The sequence below is a fragment of the Lutjanus erythropterus genome, chromosome 2, assembly GCF_056507025.1.
Source record: "Lutjanus erythropterus isolate fLutEry1 chromosome 2, fLutEry1.hap2, whole genome shotgun sequence".
Classification (NCBI taxonomy): Eukaryota; Metazoa; Chordata; class Actinopteri; order Lutjaniformes; family Lutjanidae; genus Lutjanus; species Lutjanus erythropterus.
This window is the reverse complement of record NC_139318.1, coordinates 816,674-837,137: the sequence shown is the minus strand read 5'-3', so window position 1 is coordinate 837,137 and position 20,464 is coordinate 816,674. Positions and strand designations below refer to the sequence as shown.

The 20,464-nt window shown below is 39.1% G+C and overlaps 1 protein-coding gene across 1 annotated transcript in view; it reads left to right on the top strand.

Annotated features, from left to right (window-relative positions):
* LOC146330985 (dihydropyridine-sensitive L-type skeletal muscle calcium channel subunit alpha-1-like) overlaps positions 1–20,464 on the top strand; it is a 137,089-nt gene that overhangs the window by 37,411 nt on the left and 79,214 nt on the right. Inside the window, exons 11-19 of the mRNA XM_084725882.1 lie at positions 199–424; positions 3,146–3,353; positions 3,762–3,882; positions 4,067–4,181; positions 5,079–5,181; positions 5,293–5,362; positions 6,702–6,834; positions 9,414–9,543; positions 10,183–10,242. Of these exons, the coding sequence (XP_084582008.1) occupies positions 199–424; positions 3,146–3,353; positions 3,762–3,882; positions 4,067–4,181; positions 5,079–5,181; positions 5,293–5,362; positions 6,702–6,834; positions 9,414–9,543; positions 10,183–10,242 (1,166 nt within the window). The remainder of the gene's footprint in view (positions 1–198; positions 425–3,145; positions 3,354–3,761; positions 3,883–4,066; positions 4,182–5,078; positions 5,182–5,292; positions 5,363–6,701; positions 6,835–9,413; positions 9,544–10,182; positions 10,243–20,464) is intronic.

Below are 20,464 nucleotides of genomic sequence, written 5' to 3'. Positions count from 1 at the left end.
AGGTAACAAATGATTATTAATCATTGAAAATATATAAACTGATTTATGTCACATGCTTCAAACTCCATATTTCCTAAGCTGTTGATTACTGATATAATCTTAGAACAATTAAATAACTCTCTCCATTTGTCTTTTCTGTCTCTCATTGTCTCCTGCCTTCCACTTTGATGGGTCCACCACTCCCAACCCCATCAACAGACAATGCCAACAAGCTCCTGCTGTCTATGTTTGCTGTTGAGATGTTTATGAAGATGTATGCGCTCGGCTTGCCCTCTTACTTCATGTCTCTCTTCAATCGCTTTGACTGCTTTGTGGTGTCCACTGGCATTATGGAGCTCATTCTTGTCCACATGGGGGTCATGTCAGTCATGGGCATCTCTGTGCTGCGCTGCATACGCCTGCTCCGCCTCCTCAAAGTCACCAGGTAACATAGCTTTTATTAATCATAGCTATCATGTGCAGTGTGTATGTAGTAGGTCATTATCCATCACTGAGTGGATCACAGATTTTACCAAGAATATTTGATGGAAAAACTTGTTTACCAGCCCAGTTACTCTTGTCATTCTCTTTGACGATGATGTTAAATGACAGTTATTGTGGTGCCCTGTAGCTCAGTTGGTAGAGTGTGTGTCCCCATTTTCTGAGGCTGGGTCCTCTGCAGTGGCTGTGGGTTTGATTCCTGCCATAGTTTCTATGCTAGATTCTGCAGAAAATAGCTATCATCTTATTATTGTAAGATAAGTTCACACCTAAAGTTCCAGCTCCTGAATCAAAGCAATGCAAAGGTGATGCATTATTTCAATTCCCTTCACTAAGTCCTGCCTGACTGTCCAATCATAGCTTAGCAACCATAAGCAGAGCTGCCAAGCTTTCCATTTCTCTACATATTGAAGCAGTGTGCAGGAGGCTCTGAGAAAAGTGATCCTCTGTGTTTTATGATTCTGGACGCTGGTGTCTTTTTGTTATCTCTCAAAAACATGAAACACAAGAGCACATTTGGTGAATGGATTAAACTCTGTCTTCATCATCTGCTCTAACATAAGCTACAAATGTTAGCATGTCTGGCTAACTAACACTAGCTTACTAGCTGCAGTAACTTTTCCTTCAGACAAACTTGTTAGATGCCACTGCATCTGTATTTGGTCTGTGGGGGTTTGAGGAGGAGGATGTGGGCTGATGTAGAATCAAAGTGGGCCGCCAATGATGCATCTCACTCTGGCTCACTCTGGTCTGGCTGGGTGACCTGTCTCAAGGTGCACTGCATCAAGTCCCTCCGCTTCCTTTTCCCACATTAATGAGTGTATTTCTGTTATCTATCATGTAGATATATCTGCTGTGTTTCACCATCCAACCAGTGTTTGCTGCGATTTAAACTAGCTTTAGCCTCAGTCTGTTAGCATTAACATTATATCATGTACACAGCTGTTATGTACCTTTACACAGACACTTTCACAGGGTTTTAAAACATGTCAGATGGAGACAATACTTAAGCTGGAGACGTCTCAGCTGACTCAAGTCGAGTTAGCAGTAGCTCACATCAGCCAACTACAGCTATGAAATTCATTATTTTAGCTGACAAATCCACTGTCATCAGCTAGAAATAAGAAGCCGCTTTTGGTTACTTGTCAAAGTAATCACATACCTCATGTTTCAACTATTACTCCCAATTTCAATGTTAAATCTGCCAGTTATCACCCTAAACTGCATAAATGCAGTGCAAGAACAGAATGTTTTGCAGGCGCTGCAATAGTAACTAAGGAGGGTGGTGCTTAACGAAGGGTCAGTTTTCCACCCAAGTTTGGACAAACTCAAGAAGTCCAGAAATTGTAAACACAAGGTCAGGTGGTGGAAATTCTGGTCTGTTTAGACAGTTGGCAGGTAAAAATGGCCCACCTGCTACCTGGATAGCACACATCATGGAGCATCATCAAGTGTTGACATATGCTGATGTGGACTGGGAATATGAACATAAGACAGCAGGTGTTAAATAATTTAATTATGCAGGCATTTCTCACTTCATCCTGAGTTCAGGTTTGTCCCCTGCTGGTCCACTTTTTGGAAGCAAACACACTCCTTACCAGTCACCAAAACAGGGAGTGAACCAGCGAAATGACACATACAATAATGCACTTCTGTGATTGGTTTGAATGGTGTTTGCACCAGAAATAAACTGCTTTGTTCACTTGACAGCAGCAAGTTAGGTGATTAACTCCAAGGTTCAGTTTAACCAGACTGAACAAGAGCCCGTCCTGAGGTTTTACTGTCCGATTGTTGATTCTTCAAATCTCTCAAACAACATTGCAGACCATATATAAATGTGGCTTATAGGGCTTTAATAAAATCTTACATCACTTTTATTTGGTGTTGACTGATGTAAGAAAGAACACCATGTCAGACATCACCACGGAGATTAGTGACAAAGGAACAAATCAGCAAAACCAAACCAATCAAATACTAAATTTATCTAACAATAAATGGTAAATTACTAGAAGACTGAAATTTTTTGATCTGCAAGTATTTTTTTTATGTATATTTAACAATATAGATAATTGTGGCATTAATCACAATTATCTCAGCAAATATCACCTTTCTATATTACTTCACCTAATGACTGATTTATTGTCCATCAGAGAAGATTGAATGAATGTGACTGTTTGACTGAGTTTGACATGAAACAGGACAGATGGTTAATTCTATACGTCATAATATTGTACATTTGGCTTTACCATTGGTAGATATCTCTTTTGTAGTCTAAGCTTAACATTTTTTTCTTTGAACAACTCAACAATTATCTGTAAACCTCAAAGCAGACAAAGCCTTGGGGACCCCCCCCCCCCCACCGACACTAGTTGTTATTAATCATTCAACCATAATAATCAAGTAACAAAGCTTTTTATAACATGAACACAGAATGAACAAACATTTTTTATTTGTATTATTAAAGAATTGTGACCAAGATATGCTGTGAGTGGACCATTTAACAGTTGGAAAATAACCTTGTCAGGCCTCTCTGCTGGACAAACACAGTTCAAAACAAAGATACATTCAAATAGAGGCCCCGAGTCCTGTGTTGGAGCCCAAATTTATGATTGAAAACAACTGGTAGAATAGCTAATGATTGTTCATTTCATCTTGTGTGCTGTAGATACTGGACATCTCTCAGTAATCTGGTGGCTTCCCTCTTGAACTCGGTCCGTTCCATAGCCTGTTTGCTGCTCCTCCTCTTCCTTTTCATCGTCATCTTCTCCCTGCTGGGTATGCAGGTGTTTGGAGGGAAGTTCAATTTTCCCAACCAGCCTAAACCCCGCAGCACCTTCGACAGCTTCCCTCAGGCACTCATCACTGTGTTCCAGGTACAACAGGGTTTCCTCTGTGTCAGTTGACTGTGGGATAAGCCTTGAATGGGCCTGTTTGAATTATGAGCAGGACAGATCAGCGATGCATTAAAAGTAAACCTGGTTCTTTGATAAGAAGATGGTGGGCTTAGTTTAGGAAATATGCCTGGTGCAACCCTCAATCTGTCAAACTTTGCTTTCTGTGTCACTTTTAAATTAATTTTGCAATCTTACAACAACAAAGCGTATCATATTCCACCACTTTGCTTCCCTTTGTTCTCTACGTATAATGAGAAAAGACTATAAATAAATAGATTGAAGTTCTCATTAAAACAGTCTATTTTTTTAATAATACAGTTGAAAGTTTTAAATGAAGTAAAAAGTAAAACATGCTGATAGTGATTATGTGTAAATGATGTGTTTCAGATCCTGACAGGTGAGGACTGGAATGCTGTCATGTATGATGGCATAATGGCACATGGAGGACCGAGTATGCCTGGTATCTTAGTCAGCATCTACTTCATCATCCTCTTTGTCTGTGGAAACTGTATCCTTATACAATGTGTGTGTGTGTGTGTGTGTGTGTGTGTGTGTGTGTGTGTGTGTGTGTGTCTGTGTGTGTGTGCGTGTGCGTGTGTGTGTCTGTGTGCATGTGTGTATGTGTGTGTGTGCCCGTGTGCATGTCTTCAATTCAAATCACTGTTAAAATCTTTGACTCCCATGTCATTCAGTCATCCTTCTGAATGTCTTCCTGGCCATTGCTGTAGATAATCTGGCAGAGGCTGAGTCTCTGACTTTGGCACAAAAAGAGAAAGCAGAGGAGAAAAAACGAAAGAAAGCACTCAGGTGAGTCTTCCTCAGTGATGAAAGTCAAACATGTTTAGGGCATCAGAGCCTCACTCACACACAACTATGAATAATAGAATAGGAAAATCTTTGGTCTGCGGCATCTGAGCTATTTACAAACAAACAAACTGATGTCTACATTTCATGCACTATGATGTACATTTACAATATGCAATACAGTTGTTTTTAGAGTCCTGCATGACGTTGGCCACAAAAATGTTGTGTAATGGGTGAAAAAACATATTTATATGAATTCATGGGTATAAGCATGGGTAAAATTAAATAATTGTGGGTGGGTAGCAGGGAAAAACTATAATTTAACACATACAATACAATAATAATATATATTTTTAGTGCTGTCAATCGATTAACATATTTAAAAACGATTAATCGCATGTATGTGTGTATTGCAATTTAATTGCACATTTTTTATTGGTTCAGAATGTACCTGTTTTTCAAGTATTTAAAATGTAATTCAAAAGTAACTTTCTTAAATCAAATACATTAACCAAAAACAATGACAAATATTATCCAGAAACCTTCAAAGGCACTGCATTTGGCATAGAAAATGTGCTCAAATAATACCATGACAAACCCATCAGGCACAGATGAGCATATTGACCTGCTCAATTTAATATGGCCAAAACACGTTTCAATAGAAAAGTCAAATGAAGATTCTGTGGAACAGCAGGCTTCAGATTTAAAAGATACACTATATATAATCTGCCATACTTATTGGGTGCGAATGCTGCAAGCATTATCAAGCAATATCAAAGTCTAGCTGAACCTCTGCTGGAGTCTGGTTGTTTTAATAAGAAGCAACATGATGATTTAAGTTGTAAAATACTACAACGCCACAAGCCAACAACCAGAATCAACTGTTCTGTTGATTTCCAGGGCCAACATGCCTGATAAGACGTCAGAGGAGAAAGCAAATCTTGCAAAGAAGTTGGCGGAGCAAAGGGCCAAGGGTGTAGAGGGCATCCCTACCACTGCCAAGGTGAGGCACCCATATTCTATTCATCCACTCATTCATCGACAAAAATAAAAAAATATACTCTTTATTTGTCCTTGTTCTTATCATTCAGCTTTTTCATTTTCAAATCTGTAGCTCAAAATCGACGAGTTTGAGTCTAATGTCAATGAGATCAAAGACCCGTTCCCTCCAGCAGACTTTCCTGGTAAGTCCCAGTGTAACCAAAGTGTCACACCTATGGTGTTCTGTGTTGTGTTCTTGGTTTTTATACTGAAGAGAAGAGAGCAGGACTGGATCTCTCTGGTGAAAATATAGTGTGTGTGTGTCTGCTCAGCTTTCCTGACAGAGACGACAAGGATACAGTTAACAGCAGTAGTTTGTAGTAGTCTTTGGACAGCAGAGTTGTTAAGTTAGGTACACAACAAACTCAGCACTCTAATCTTTTTGCCCATACATCAAAAGGAGGAAATACACAGTTGTCCAATATGTCTTTCACTGAAACTGGTTGCATAATACTTGGCCAACTGGAGTTTTGTTCCTCTGAGATAGTCTTCAAACACTCACAGATAAGGTCATGATGAACCTCTGCTCAAACAAGGTCAGACCCAACACATCTACAGGAAATAGAATTAGCCTATTGGTCTGCAAATCCACACAAATTATGAACACGCAAGGTCTGAGACCACAGCTTATAGCACATTTGGCTCCATAGCTCAGGGTCAGTGTTATCCAAACCAGATTACAGTTAAATTTTCTCTGTTCAGAGGGACAAGACAAACACCTGTCCAACCGTAGCCACCATAGCAACACTGTCAGGTTGTTGCCTTGTTTATCTGAAAAAAAGACAGCTGGCTCTACTTTCTAGAGGAGAGACAGTATGTCTGTTAAAATTTAGTACGGGCCTCTCAATGACTCCAGGGCCTTAGTATGATACCTAACACTGGAAAATTCTCTAACAATAATAAATTAAAAAACTGCATTAGTGATCTCAGATATTGACAGGATTAACACAGAATGAAGCTGATATGGCATAGAACAAGATACAACCATAAGATCATGTAGGTATCACATTAATCGCACTAAAAAATACAATTTTATCAGGGAGTATCATTTCACTCTGCTTACCTCTCTGTCAGTTGGAAAGAGCTTTGATTCACGTGCACATGCACACACAGCGCAGCTACGCTGAACACACACACAAAAATACCAAACAGGAATGATTTGGTAAAATCCATAAAACGTATCTACATTATTCTGTTAAAATTTCATAAATCTTTGTATTAGGTGATGTATTGTAGGATAAGTCAGGCTGGAGACAGTTGCAACGGGGCACAGTTACAACAGGCTTATTCCTCCATTAAAATCATGCTACACTGAGGCTCATACAAACAAACAAATAAATGGGAATGATTTGGTGGAATTCATAAGATATATCTACATTAATCTGTTACACCAGCACCTCTATACCTTACTGTTAATCACACTATTCTAAACTCCAAAATCATAAAGGCCTCTGCTAATCCCTCCCTCTTTTTGTTGCCTAGGTGATGATGAGGAGGAGGACCCAGAAATTCCAGAGAGCCCCAGGCCTCGTCCAATGGCAGACCTGCAGCTGAAGGAGGAAGCAGTGCCGATGCCAGAAGCCAGTTCATTTTTTATCTTTGGACCTCAGAACAAGTATGTGATTGTTGGCATTGATAGTGATGGAAACATGTTGATAATATCTAGGATGTCATATATTGGATGAAAGTGAGGTGGGGCTCATGATTACTGGTATATATATGTATATATTTATAGCACATTTATAGCACAGTCCAGAAAATTATCAGTTTAGTAAATGTCAGAAAATATGTCATAATGCCACCAAAAGTATGTGGCATATTGTTGTACATATTAGCATTATATCAATATGGACATTTTCCTCGTGTCATGGCCGCAGGTTGTCATTTGTTGTTACTGACTGCTTAACTTCAACAGTACAGTTCTTATCTGAGCCTGTCAAAGGGTAGATTCCAGGAGATGAGCGCTATTCATTGGCCTGATGTTAGTGTCTCGCCCTGGCCTGCCACTGGTGCCTTGTTGTTCTACCTTCAGATCCAGGTGGTAGGAGAGGTATTGGTGCAAATGGGTGCAACTGGGTGCACCTCGTCAGTCTGTCAAGAATGCATTTAAGATCAGCCGTCCCCATTTCTTCCCCCTATTTCTTTTATTTGATTTGGTTGCACTTATTTTTATTACTAAACATTCACACATTATCATCATCACATCAACTCTACTGATCTGTTGAGTGATTATTTCATAGATTTGTTTAATATATCTGTAAATAAATCTGATTGTTTGATTTCTCTGCACAACCATGTATATTTCTCTTCATTTTGGATGTCTAAGAGCATTTCTCACCTGAAGTTCAGTACATCTTTTCATAGGATGAAAAGGAGGCATCTTGTAGCCAACAGAATGCTGCACACCTGTCCATACCTCACTGACCTGCTGTGGCTTATATGTGCAGCACTGCATCTGACAGCCTGACTGTAGATCTTTAGACATCATGTTTACAGAAGTGTTGGGAGGAGACGAAACTAATAAGAAGGAATCACCAGGATTTTTGTTTTCCCTTGTTCAGAAAGAGGGGGACATCTGCCTTTCACATGACTTTTTCCTGTGTGTGACATTCAGTTGTTTTACTGTGGGATCACTTTCACACACTTTTTAATCAGACAAAGCCCACAGAGTAGGATAGAAGCACAGCAGCTTGAACAGCTTTTGGCCTGTTAATCAGGGAGAATACTTTTGCTGAAGTATGGATATGTTACTAAATTAATTTAATAAATATAGGCTAAATATGTCTGATCAATTATATGATCGCCTCCTGAACAGATTTAATGATCAGCAGATGGATGTATTAGCAGTTTATCTTACTGAAATCATGCTAAAATCACATCTTCTGTCTGTGGTCGATTCATTTAACTTTACAAATGAACTGTTCCAGAGTTCATTTGGAACAGCACCAAGACCCACCTTTTCAGATGGTCTCTGTTCGGCTCTTTGAATCCAATTGACAGTTTTCACACCAGTCCAAGAGCAAATGGACCACAGTCTGTTTTAACCAGACCGGATGAGGCAGGTGTGAAAACACCTTAAGAGACGTGTTGTGACAAATCTGGGACTTGTAAATTTCAACTTTTTGGTGGATAATTAATTCTGAGATGATTCTGGAGCAGAGCTCTTATTGTGACACATTCCATTACATTGTTTCCTGCAGGGAAGTATGCAAAGAGGACAAGTTTGTGAATGGGACTGCATCATAGTTGATGTCTGCATTGATAGGCGGTGTTACTATCTGTTTGATAGTTGCCGTGTGTAGATGTCCAGGTATTGATTGGTCTTCGGTTAGTAACACTTTTGGAGAATATTTTACATTCTGAAAAATTGTTTCAAGTAATCTTTTGCTATTTTTCTTTGTGGTTTATAGGGGACATATTTTATTTTTCAGGCGTGAGATAGACATTTCTTAACTTAAATGAACTAAAAGCAATACCGACCCTAGTGCACAGTTGGTGATACGAGGACACAAAGCCTGTTTCCATTGACCTAGTTGGGTGATCAGTGCTGCAGGTAGATGAATGGAGTGGTAGCGGGAAGCTTATCCTTTTCACCAGGGTTCTCATGAGTGCTGCGTCCATTCTTGTTTGGCAACTAAAGGAAATGTTGTGGCCTTTTAGTAACCAGTAACACCTGTGCTGTGACATATGGAAAGTTTGTCCAGAATATGATGTTAAGATGAAGTGCCTGAAGAGGTTGTCCACTGGAATACCCTGAAACTCCTTCACATGCACATTTCATGTCAGTTGATTAATGGGGGAAATTTACTCTGTTTGTTTGTGTTTGATAGAGGGTGGTGTTGTGCTACACACACAGCAGCAGAGAGATGATGTAACAAGATGAAGCTGTGCTTCAACTGCATTCAAAGTCCAACACTTTACCATAGGCCGCAGGGTTGTGCAGAGATGTGGGAGTTTTTTTGTGTTCCATGTTACCATGGTGAAACAATTGGAAAATAAAAATTTTATTCCTCTTATTTCTCATCCGCCTCAGTCAGTCTCTGTGTCGCTTGATCAGCACTGCTCTCTTTGTCTTGTGCGTGTGTTCGATGAGGCAGGAAGAAGGGGCCAACTTTGAATAGTGTGTTTGCAGCAACCAACAAATCCTGCATAGCATACCTTTAAGAGAATGAACATGTCTCTCAACCATTTCAGGTTCCGGAAGCTGTGCCATCGTATTATCAATGCAACTACTTTCACCAACATCATCCTCCTCTTCATCCTACTGTCATCTATTTCTCTAGCTGCTGAGGATCCCATTGACCCCATGTCCTTCAGGAACCAGGTGATGAAGTGCATGCCTGTCTCATTGTCATTTCTGTCTTACAGTCTTACGGTGCACCTAGGGCCTGATTCACTGACGGTTTGTGTGTGTAAAAACATGCAAAATTACTACTAACACACAGTGAGGATTACGTCTTTAAAATGTGTAAGACAGCACACACTGCCCATTTAGCATGTTTACCTTAATGAATATGTAATAAGTGGTGTTTCTACCCTAGTGTACAAAATAATTGGAGGAGAAAATGCAGTGGACCTCCTGCACAATAGATTTATCATTATCATTATTATTATTATTATTATTATTTTTTATTTGAAGATCATTGAAGAAGTTTTTGTTCTCCATATATATTCATATAACTCCCCATGAGGGGGAAACCTGTAACACATGCAAACCCTCATTTACATATTTACATTTACTGTCTCCACAGTGTTCAAGTACAATCAATACAATTATTCTTAGTTGATAACCCACAAACGCACACCAACCCAATGTGTAATATGTTAGAATTCACATGCAGTGTAGCACTCTTTATTTGAGATCTCAGTAAATCAGGCTCTTACAGTGCAATTAAAAAAATGACTGTTACAGTTTGTAGTAAATGTGGTTTTATTAATATTTCAAATTATGTGACATTTTCAGGTACTGGCCTATGCTGATATAGTGTTCACATCGGTGTTCACAGCAGAAATTGTGCTCAAGGTAATAACAGACACCAGTTGATGGTACAGGTGGGTGACAAAGTAATAAAAAAACCTGAAGAGGTTTGGAGAAACACAGTGAATGTTCTTTCTTATAGTTAATGAGGGGCCACTGAATGATTTGATGATGTGAATCATATGCTTTGTCCTTCACTGTCACCAGATCTATATCCAACTGAACTGAACCTGTCCTGTCAGGAGAAGAGTGTTGTTCTTGTGACTGTGTGACTGTGACTGTGAGAAACTCTGCCATGGGCCAGTAAAGCTGTTCTAAATCTTACCATAAATGGTTGATGCACAGCACAACAACCAAGAAAAAAACACAAGACACAGAGGTTATATCAGACACACAGCTGTCTCCTATTTCCTGCTGGTTCACAGAAACCACAGTGGTCAGTACTTTGTATCGGGTTTGTCTGTTAATGTTGCCATCATGTAACATAACACACGAGTGCCACTGCAGTGTTTATGTTTACAGCAAACTGACTGACGCTTCACACCTCTTCAAAATAATTATGACAGTCATTGATATCCCCCTCCTCGGAAATTATTTTAAGATGGAAGTCTAATATGTGAACACAGTTCATTTATATATCAAGGTTTTCTCGTGATGACAGTGACCTTACTATAACGAGGATAATAATAACGAGAATTTCAAATGATGTGCTTGTGTGAGAGCTATCACTGGCTTTAATTACAGACTTTGATATTTTACACAGTTCATATGTGCAGGTAATGAAGCTGTGACGGACAGGTGAGGTGGATAGAGAGGGGGGAGTGTGTGTTTGCAGTGTCTCAGTGCACTCTGACAGCACAGTCATTCACTGCAACAATTTTACACACAAAAACTGCCTGAAGCTAAAATCATACTTGGTGACATATCCACAGGTTTAGAATATATTAGTAAAGCTACTAGCACCCTGTTCTGCTATTTATTTGATTTCTCCAACCGATGATGATCATACAGCCCAGTTGTCTCCTGCTCCTCCTCCTATGCTTCATGGGTAGAGAATGAGACAGTGCAGGTGAAATATTGAGAAACTTTGATTTAAGATTTGAGTTGAATCATGTCTTTTTAAATGTAAAGGTGTATATGAGACACTTCTAACTCACTACAAGCACAACAAAGAACACTGCTGGTTTGGCTGTTTATGATAAAGTGTTATATGACATGAATTAAATGTATGTGAGGCATTATTAAACGTAGAATGATTCCACTTACATTTCATTTCTACAATCTGGCTTCAGTTCAGTTCCCTCTGTGGCGTACACCTGTTTCAGGGCATTTATAAATGAAATGATACAGAAGGTATGAGGCTGAAAGGGAATAGAGAGAGACAGGATAGGCATAACCTAGCATAACATGACACTCATGTTTAGTTTGATTTGATTAGTACGTAATCTGATACTGGGTGTGTATAGAAATGGCAGCTGAGTGTTAAGGGATTGTCGAAGCTGCAGAGCTGCATTTACCACTGCTGTCTTTCTATATATTTTTTTAAAACTCTGACTTAAAATGCAGGAAAGTAGATAAAAAGCAAACAGTCAGACTTCCGGTTATGGCGGCGAGTTAGGCAGATGCTCTCCTTGAGTCTCTGACTAGTACTACAATATACACCCTGTGTAGGTTCTCGAATTGCATGCAAACAAACGAAAAAGCGAACCGGAGTTACCTCGAGAGGGAAAAGAGAAGAAAATGATAACAAGAGCAAAAGCTGAAAGTCTGTTCAACCCTAAACCACCGGTAACAAGATCGATGCCGGCTAGTAACAAAATACAAGCTAACGCGGACCAGGTGGTGCTAGCTGATGACAGCAACAAGCCAAGGAAGATGGACAAGGCCTTACACTCTGAGGAAACTACCCAACAAGAAGCACACGCTAAACAGCCAGAAGCTGTACTTCTGGCCATTAATTCTCTTAAGGCAGAAAGTCTGACGAGGCACAAGGAAGTCATCGACGGTATCACATACATCAGAGCAGATTTAGATATACTTAAGGGGGGGCTAACCACAGCTGAAAGCCGCATAAGTGAAACGGAGGACGCTTCGTTACTGCTCAACGCTAAGGTTACAGACCTGGAAGCTAAAGGTGAAAATTATCCACTGAGAATAATGAAGATCTGGAGAACCGTTCGCGCCGCTCCAACCTGCGCCTCATCGGTCTTCCAGAAAACGCAGAAGGGAAGGATGCTGAGGCTTTCCTGGAGAGGTGGCTCCCCGACGTCCTCGGAGCCGAGAATTTTCCCACACCTGTACGGATCGAACAAGTGCACTGCATCCCGGGCGGTCCAGCAAAATCTGCGAGCCCTACTACTTCATTCCCTCGACCTCTGATTTTGAAGTTTTTAAACTTGAGGGACAAGGTCCGTGTGATGAAAGCTGCGCAGGAAAAAGGAAAGGTGCTCTACGAAAACAGGCAGGTGAAGTTTTTTTCCGATTTTTCTGTTGAAGTGCAACGCCAGAGAAAAGCAAATGATGCGGTTAAACAGAGGCTTCGTTCAGAGGGAATTCAATACGGCTTGCAGTTCCCTGCTCGGCTCCTGATTACATATGATGGAAAGAACATTACTTTTCAAACCCCTCAAGATGTAACTATGTTTCGGCGGAATAAAAACAAAGGACGCACCACAGATGAAGCTGAATAGATGAGTATTATCCTCATAAGCTGACTATATCGAGGATCTACTGGTACTGTCCCTGAAAAGATGAGGTGTTAAGTCATCCTAGTTATTGGATAAATATTTGCAAAATGCCTCACATATTATATACAGGAGATAATTGATTTAGATGGAGGTAAATTGTAATTCATGCCCGGGAGATGTGTTTATGAACAGTTTGAATTTTAGTTATCTAAGTTAAACACTCTACGGACGATAATAAGGCAAAGCCCAATATAGACAGTTGAAATACGGTTTAATAATTGTCACCACCTTCTATGGACAATCAGAGAATTCACTTAATTTACAATGTTCAGTGTGTGCATTTACTTTTAATACATTTATGCACTGATGTACGGAATGATGCAGAGAACTGTGTTGTAATCCTAATAATATGAGTTATGAGTAGTCTGAGCTGAATGGGGCCTCAACCCCCCCATCCCCCCCACTTTTTTTTTTTTTTTTTCTCTTTCTCTGTATATGTTGGTTCTTTGGTGGGGGGATATTAAGTTCCGTTACATACAATTTAATTAAGGGGGAGGGAATGGAAAAAAAAATGGAAATTTTAGATTTATAAAAAGGGTTATTATACAACTGAGTTTCATGTTCAGGGACAAAAGGTAGCAAAAGGGAGTTAACCTTTTTTTTTTGTTGTTGATGCTCCTCTGACAGGAGCAACGTAGGCCTAGGAAGTTGGTATAATAAGCTAGTTTGGACTGTAGAATTGAAAGGCAGTCGTTAGGTAGTTGATATAGAGGTTAATTTTAGTTGTTTTTTTGGTTCTAATAATGTTTTTCCATGTTTCTTTTGGATTGTTTGTATTATATTTCTCAGCTTTTCTTGTAATACTGAAACAACATGTGGTGATTCAGAAACCCCAATGTCGGATTATCCCCAATAATAGAATGTTTTTGAAGTCACTCCATGGTTGATAGTCAGCTTTGCAAAATATCATCATGGAATGTCCGAGGACTGAACGGATTGGTAAAATTAAAACAAGTTATAACCAGGCTTAAACACCTGGGATCAAAAATCGTGTTTCTTCAGGAGACACACTTAACTTCAGATGAGGTTAAGGACTAGATGGCCAGGACAAGTCTTTGCAGCTAATTTCACATCCTGGGCCAGGGATGTGGTTATACTAATTCATAAATCCATTCCTTTTTACGTAAGTGCCTCCATGCTTGACCCTAGTGGTAGGTTCATTATTCTACAGGGTAATTTATTTGGCCAACATCTTAACTTGGTAAATGTCTACGGCCCTAATAGAGATGATCCTAACTTTTATACTAACATTTTTCTATTACTTGCTACATTAAGAGGGGAAATCATTATGGGAGGAGACTTTAACTGTGCATTAAACCCCAGCATTGATCGGAATGGTGACCAAGATTCTGCCCACAACCAGTCAAGGAAAGTAATCCTCGCCTTCATGGACGAGCTGGGCCTTTGTGATGTTTGGAGGATATATAACCTGGATAAAAGGGAATTCTCTTGTTATTCAGCCACGCATAAGTCCTTTTCACGAATAGATTATTTCTTGATCTCTAGGTCTTTAGTGCTAGATATCAAGAAATTTTACTATAATAGCATAATAATTTCTGATCATGCTACAATATCTATGGAGTATAATACTGTTAAGGAATTTTGTGGGACTCCCCTTTGGACATTTGACACCAAGTGGTTACAGGATCCAGAGTTTATCTATTTCATTGACCAACATATAGAAATGTTCTCTGAAGTTAATACTTCAGAAACATCATCATTAATTAGATGGGAGGCCTTTAAGGCTTATATCAGAGGGCAAATAATCAGCTATACTAGTTCTAAATCTAAACAGTTTAAAAACAAAATGTTCGAAATTGAAAAAGAAATTAAGGCATTAGAAAATAATATCATAATTAATAAGACTCCAGAACTTGAACATAAACTAACTTTACTAAGGGCCCACTATAATGAACAGTCAGCAAACAAGGCCCTAACAAAGTTAAACAAACTAAAACAGTCATTTTACGATCAGGGGGAAAAAGCGGATAAACTGCCTGCTTGGCGAATTAAAACGTTACAGAATGAAAAAGTAATTCATGAGAATTTAAAGGGTGTTACTACAACTGACCCAAAGGAAATAAATGAAACATTTAAAACATTCTATGAAAAACTTTATAAAGCAGATCTGCTCACCAACAAGATCAAACAAAATAGTTTTCTTGATAGCCTTAAATTCCCCATTCTTTCTCCTAAAGGCAAGGCAAGGCAAGGCAATTTTATTTATATAGCACCATTCATACACAAGGCAATTCAAGGTGCTTTACAGAACTTGAAAATGCATTAAATTAGAAACAATAAAAGAACATTAAAATTGCATTCGAGATAATTAAAAACAAAAGCTAAAAGCAGGACAATAAATAGTTTAAAACATTACAGAAATGCATATAAAGAAAGAAGCAAACATAAAACAAAAGCGACAGCAGACAAATATAAAAACAATAGCTACAGATTATCCTAAAAATATGTAACGTATCCACTTCACTGGTAAGCTGCAGTAAACAGTAATGTTTTAAGACCTGATTTAAATAAGCCGACAGTTTCAGCTGACCTCAGGTGTTCTGGAAGTTTGTTCCACAGGTGGGGAGCATAGAAACTAAAGGCTGCTTCACCTTGTTTGGTTCTGATCCTGGGAACACTGAGTAAACCTGTTCCAGATGATCTGAGGGGTCTTGGTGCTTCATAACGTATAAGCAAATCAGAGATATATTTAGGCCCGAGACCATTTAGTGCTTTGTAAACTAGTAACAAGATTTTAAAGTCTATCCTTTGACACACAGGAAGCCAGTGCAATGATTTAAGCACTGGTGTAATGTGCTCCACTCTCTTGGTGTTGGTGAGGATTCTGGCAGCAGCGTTCTGTACAAGATGCAGTTGTCTGATTTTTTACTCAGACCTGTGAAGACACCGTTACAATAGTCCAGCCTGCTGAAAATGAAAGCATGGACAAGTTTTTCTGTATCTTCCCCAGACAGAAATCCTTTAATTCTCGCTATGTTTTTAAGGTGGTAGTAGGCTGATTTAGTAATTGTCTTTATGTGACTGGTGAAATTTAGGTCTGAGTCCAGAATGACACCAAGATTTCTGGCTTGATTTTTAGGTTTTAGTGTCATGGATTCAAGGTGAGCACTCACTTTTGATCTTTGTTCTTTAGGGCCAAAAACAACTATCTCAGTTTTGTCTGTGTTTAGTTGTAGGAAATTCTGGCACATCCATGTATTGATTTCATCAATGCACTTATTTAACAGATGTAGGGGACTGTAGTCATCTGGTGACACTGTAATGTAGAGTTGTGTGTCATCTGCATAAGTATGGTAGGAGATGTTGCGATATTCCATAATCTGAGCAAGAGGGAGCATATAGATGTTGAACAGAAGAGGCCCAAGAATGGACCCTTGAGGAACTCCACATGTCATTTTTGTTCGCACAGATTCATAATTGCCAAGTGACACAAAGAAATCCCTGTCTTGTAAATAAGATTTAAACCAATTTAGCACAGTACCAGAAAGTCCCACCCACTTTTCAAGTCTGTCGAGCAGAGTCTTATGGTCGACTGTGTCGAATGCAGCACTGAGATCCAGTAATACCAGAACTGAAATCTTTGATGCATCACTGCTCAGATGAATGTCATTCAGAACTTTTACAAGTGCAGTCTCAGTGCTGTGATGTGCTCGAAATCCAGACTGATAGACATTAAAGAAATTGTTTTGCACCAAGAAGGCATTAAGTTGCTGAAACACAACCTTTTCAATGATCTTTCCTAAAAAAGGTAGGTTTGATATGGGCCTGTAATTGTTTATTACTGAGGCATCCAGGTTAGCCTTTTTTAAAAGAGGTTTAATGACTGCGGTCTTCAGGGCCGTTGGAAAAAGGCCTGACTGAAGAGAACTGTTTACTATCTGAAGTATATCTGATGCTATGCAGTTAAAAACATCCTTAAAAAAGCATGTAGGCAGAGTGTCGAGGCAGCAGGTAGTGGACCTAAGATTTCTGACTATGTCCGTCAAAGTTGCATAATCTAAGGGGTGAAAAAGTGCTAAATTAACTGGAGCAGTGTTATGAGGCACAGGTGAAATAGGTGAAATAGCCACTGTGTTGACTGTCTGTCTTATCTTTAAAATCTTGTCTGTAAGAAAAGAGGCAAAGTCATTGCATCCCTTGGTGGACAGCAGTTCAGGAGGGACTGATGCTGAGGGGTTTGTCAGTCTGTCAACAACAGTGAATAAGGTCTGTGCATTGTTGTTATTTTTGTTGATAATCTCAGAGAAAAAGGACTGCCTTGCCCTTTTTAGCTCCAAGTTATAGATGCGCAGGCTTTCCTTATAGATGTCATAATGAACCTGGAGTTTGTTTTTTCGCCACCTGCGTTCTGCTTTTCTACATTCTCTTTTTTGAGCTTTTATCATTGTGGCATTCCTCCATGGTGCTTTTTTCTTACCAGAGACAACTTTGACCTTCATAGGAGCAACAGTGTCCATAATATTCATAGCTTTAGAGTTGAAACTATGAACCAGATCATCGACAGAGACTGAGGGCAGAGCTGGTGTGGGTGTAAAATCCTGGGTGAATAGTGTACAGGTGTTTTTGTTGATATAGCGTTTTCTGATCACCTCTGTTGTAGTTTTACTGGTGTTAGCGGAGATGGCCATTTTAAAGAAAACACAGTAATGATCAGAAAAGGCAACCACAACCTCAGAAATGTTGAGCCCTTTGGAAATAATTAGATCTAAAATATGTCCCTTATTGTGTGTTGGATCTGCTAAAGACCAAGAAACACTAGATAGGCCAATAGAACTTACAGAACTTTACGAGGCCCTTGCATGTATGAAAGAGGGGAAGGTGGCTGGCCCTGACGGGCTATCTATTGATATCTACAAGACCTTTAAAGATAAGCTGCTGCCTCCTTTTTTAGACATGCTTGAGGAGGCATTTAGAACAAACTCTTTGCCACCCTCCCTTTCCAGAGCCTTTATTACGAATATCTTGAAGCCTGGTAAACCACCATATAAATGTGAATCATACCATCCCATATCACTTTTAAATTCAGACACTAAGCTTATAGCTAAAGTCATCGCCAGGAGGTTAGAACGATGCTTGCCAGAGCTTATACATATAGATCAGAATGGATTTATCAATGGCAGACAGGCATTTCAAAATTTGAGAAGGGTGCTTAATATTATACATGCTGAAAGGGAGAGTCTGGACACGGCCATTCTATCCCTGGACGCCGAGAAGGCCTTTGACAGTGTGGAATGGCCATATCTATTTGCAACATTGCCTAGATTTGGCCTTGGAGAAAATATCATTAAATGGATTAAAATATTGTACAGCAACCCCAGTGCAGAAGTTATAACTAATACCATTATATCTAAACCTTTCAATTTGTCCAGGGGTACACGTCAGGGATGCCCGTTGTCACTGCTCTTATTTGTTCTTTCAATTGAACCCCTAGCAATGTCAGTTAGATCCCACCCCCTAATTACAGGAATAAAAATTGGAAATCATGAACATCGTATTAGCCTATACGCGGATGATATTGTACTTTTTTTAAAACATTTATCTCAGTCCCTTCCCACACTTACAAACCTATTGGAATTCTACGGGAGTGTCTCGGGTTACAAGGTGAATAACACCAAATCAAATATACTTCACCTAAGACAGTCTGACAGAGACAGTCCACCAGTAGGGAACATATTTCATAAATCACCTTGTGGCTTTACATATCTGGGAATAAAAATCACTCCAGATATAAATGATCTTGTTCCAGAGAATTACAATCCAATTTTAACATCAGTATCTGAATCCCTTAACAGATGGTCTAATCTCCCTATTTCGTTAAGTGGCCGAATTAATATTGTCAAGATGAATGTCTTGCCAAAATTTTTATATTTATTCCAATCCATACCTTTACAGCTCCCATCTAACTTATTACCTAAATTGAAAGAAATGATAACAAATTTTATTTGGAACAATAAACGCTCCAGAGTCAGACTGAGTCTACTTTATTTACCATATGAAAGAGGGGGGCTCCAAGTTCCAAACCTACTCTGGTATTACTGGGCAGCCCAGATTAGAGTGGCTATGCATTGGTTCTCAGATAATGCTGCAATACCCTGGGTTGCCGTAGAATGTGCTACTACATCTCCTTTACCCCTAAATCTATTCCTGTACTCTGACACATCGAAAAACTTGTTAAAAAAGACCCATAATCCATTTGTCAAGAATACAATTAGAGTCTGGTACAGGGTACAAGCACACCTGAATAATGTGTCAGACTTTTCATGTTTTACACCAATATGGGGAAATTGTAAATTCTCTCCAGGCAGAGCCGACTCTGGTTTTAGGCTGTGGGCAGAGAGAGGGATTAGCAAAGTTATGGATATGTATGATGACAATGATGTACTCTATAGTTTTAATGACTTGCAAAGAATCTATAACATCCCTCCAAAACATTTTTTTAAATATTTACAAATAAGAAGTTACATCTTAACAGCACTTCAACAGTCCTCTTGTAGACCTCCTATGTCCAGCCTTGAAAAAGCCATATTAGATCATCTTCAAGGCTGCGGCCAGGTTTCCCTTTTATATAATATGATCGTAGCTCAATCTAAAGAATCTTCAGATAACAAGAGACTGGCATGGTCGAGTGACTTAGAGGCAGAAATATCTGAAGATGACTGGATGAGAGCTTGTCGAGATGCACAGAAACAAACAATCAATACCCGATTTAAGCTTATACAGTTTAAATGGATTATGCATACATATATTACTCCCTCCATGCTACATCGTTATGATAATAACAATCCAGATTTGTGTATTAAATGCGGCTTAGAAGAAGGTACATTATTCCACTGCCTTTGGAGTTGCCCCAAAATTCTAAAATTCTGGGAGGATGTCATACAAAGTATTTCGGATATTATCTCTGTTAGGTTACCCGTCTGCCCTCAACTATTTATTCTTGGGCTACCTCCACCAATGTTAAAACTAATGGTGCTAAAAAAAAATTGTTATTTTATGCTCACTTCAGGCTAAACACTGTATTGCAACAGTCTGGAAGAGTACAGAAGCACCTACAGCTGGACTCTGGTTAAAAGGGATCTCTAGCTGCTTAGCCATGGACAAGCTGACTTATGCCACCAAAGGGAAATTACAGAAGTTTTTTAAAATATGGGGACATTTTCTTAAATATCTTGAAAATCACCAACCAAGGTGTTCGCTGAGCGCTTGATAATGAGGAAACTGCAATGAAATCTTAATTTAGTATATTTTTGATTTGTTGTGTCTGTCTTGCTTTGTTTTCTTGGAGTATGCATTTGTAAATCTCTGAGTTTACTGTTTTTGTCTTAATTCTGGAAAAACTCAATAAATATAATTTTCAAAAAAAAAAAAAAAAAGCAAACAGTCTTGCAGGAGCAACATTTACCTAAAAATCTACTTTTAGTTGAAATTTAAGCACCCGAGTCTTTGAACAAACAACCCCACAAATTCACAGGCAGAGTAAAAAGGTTTTGAAAGGAAAT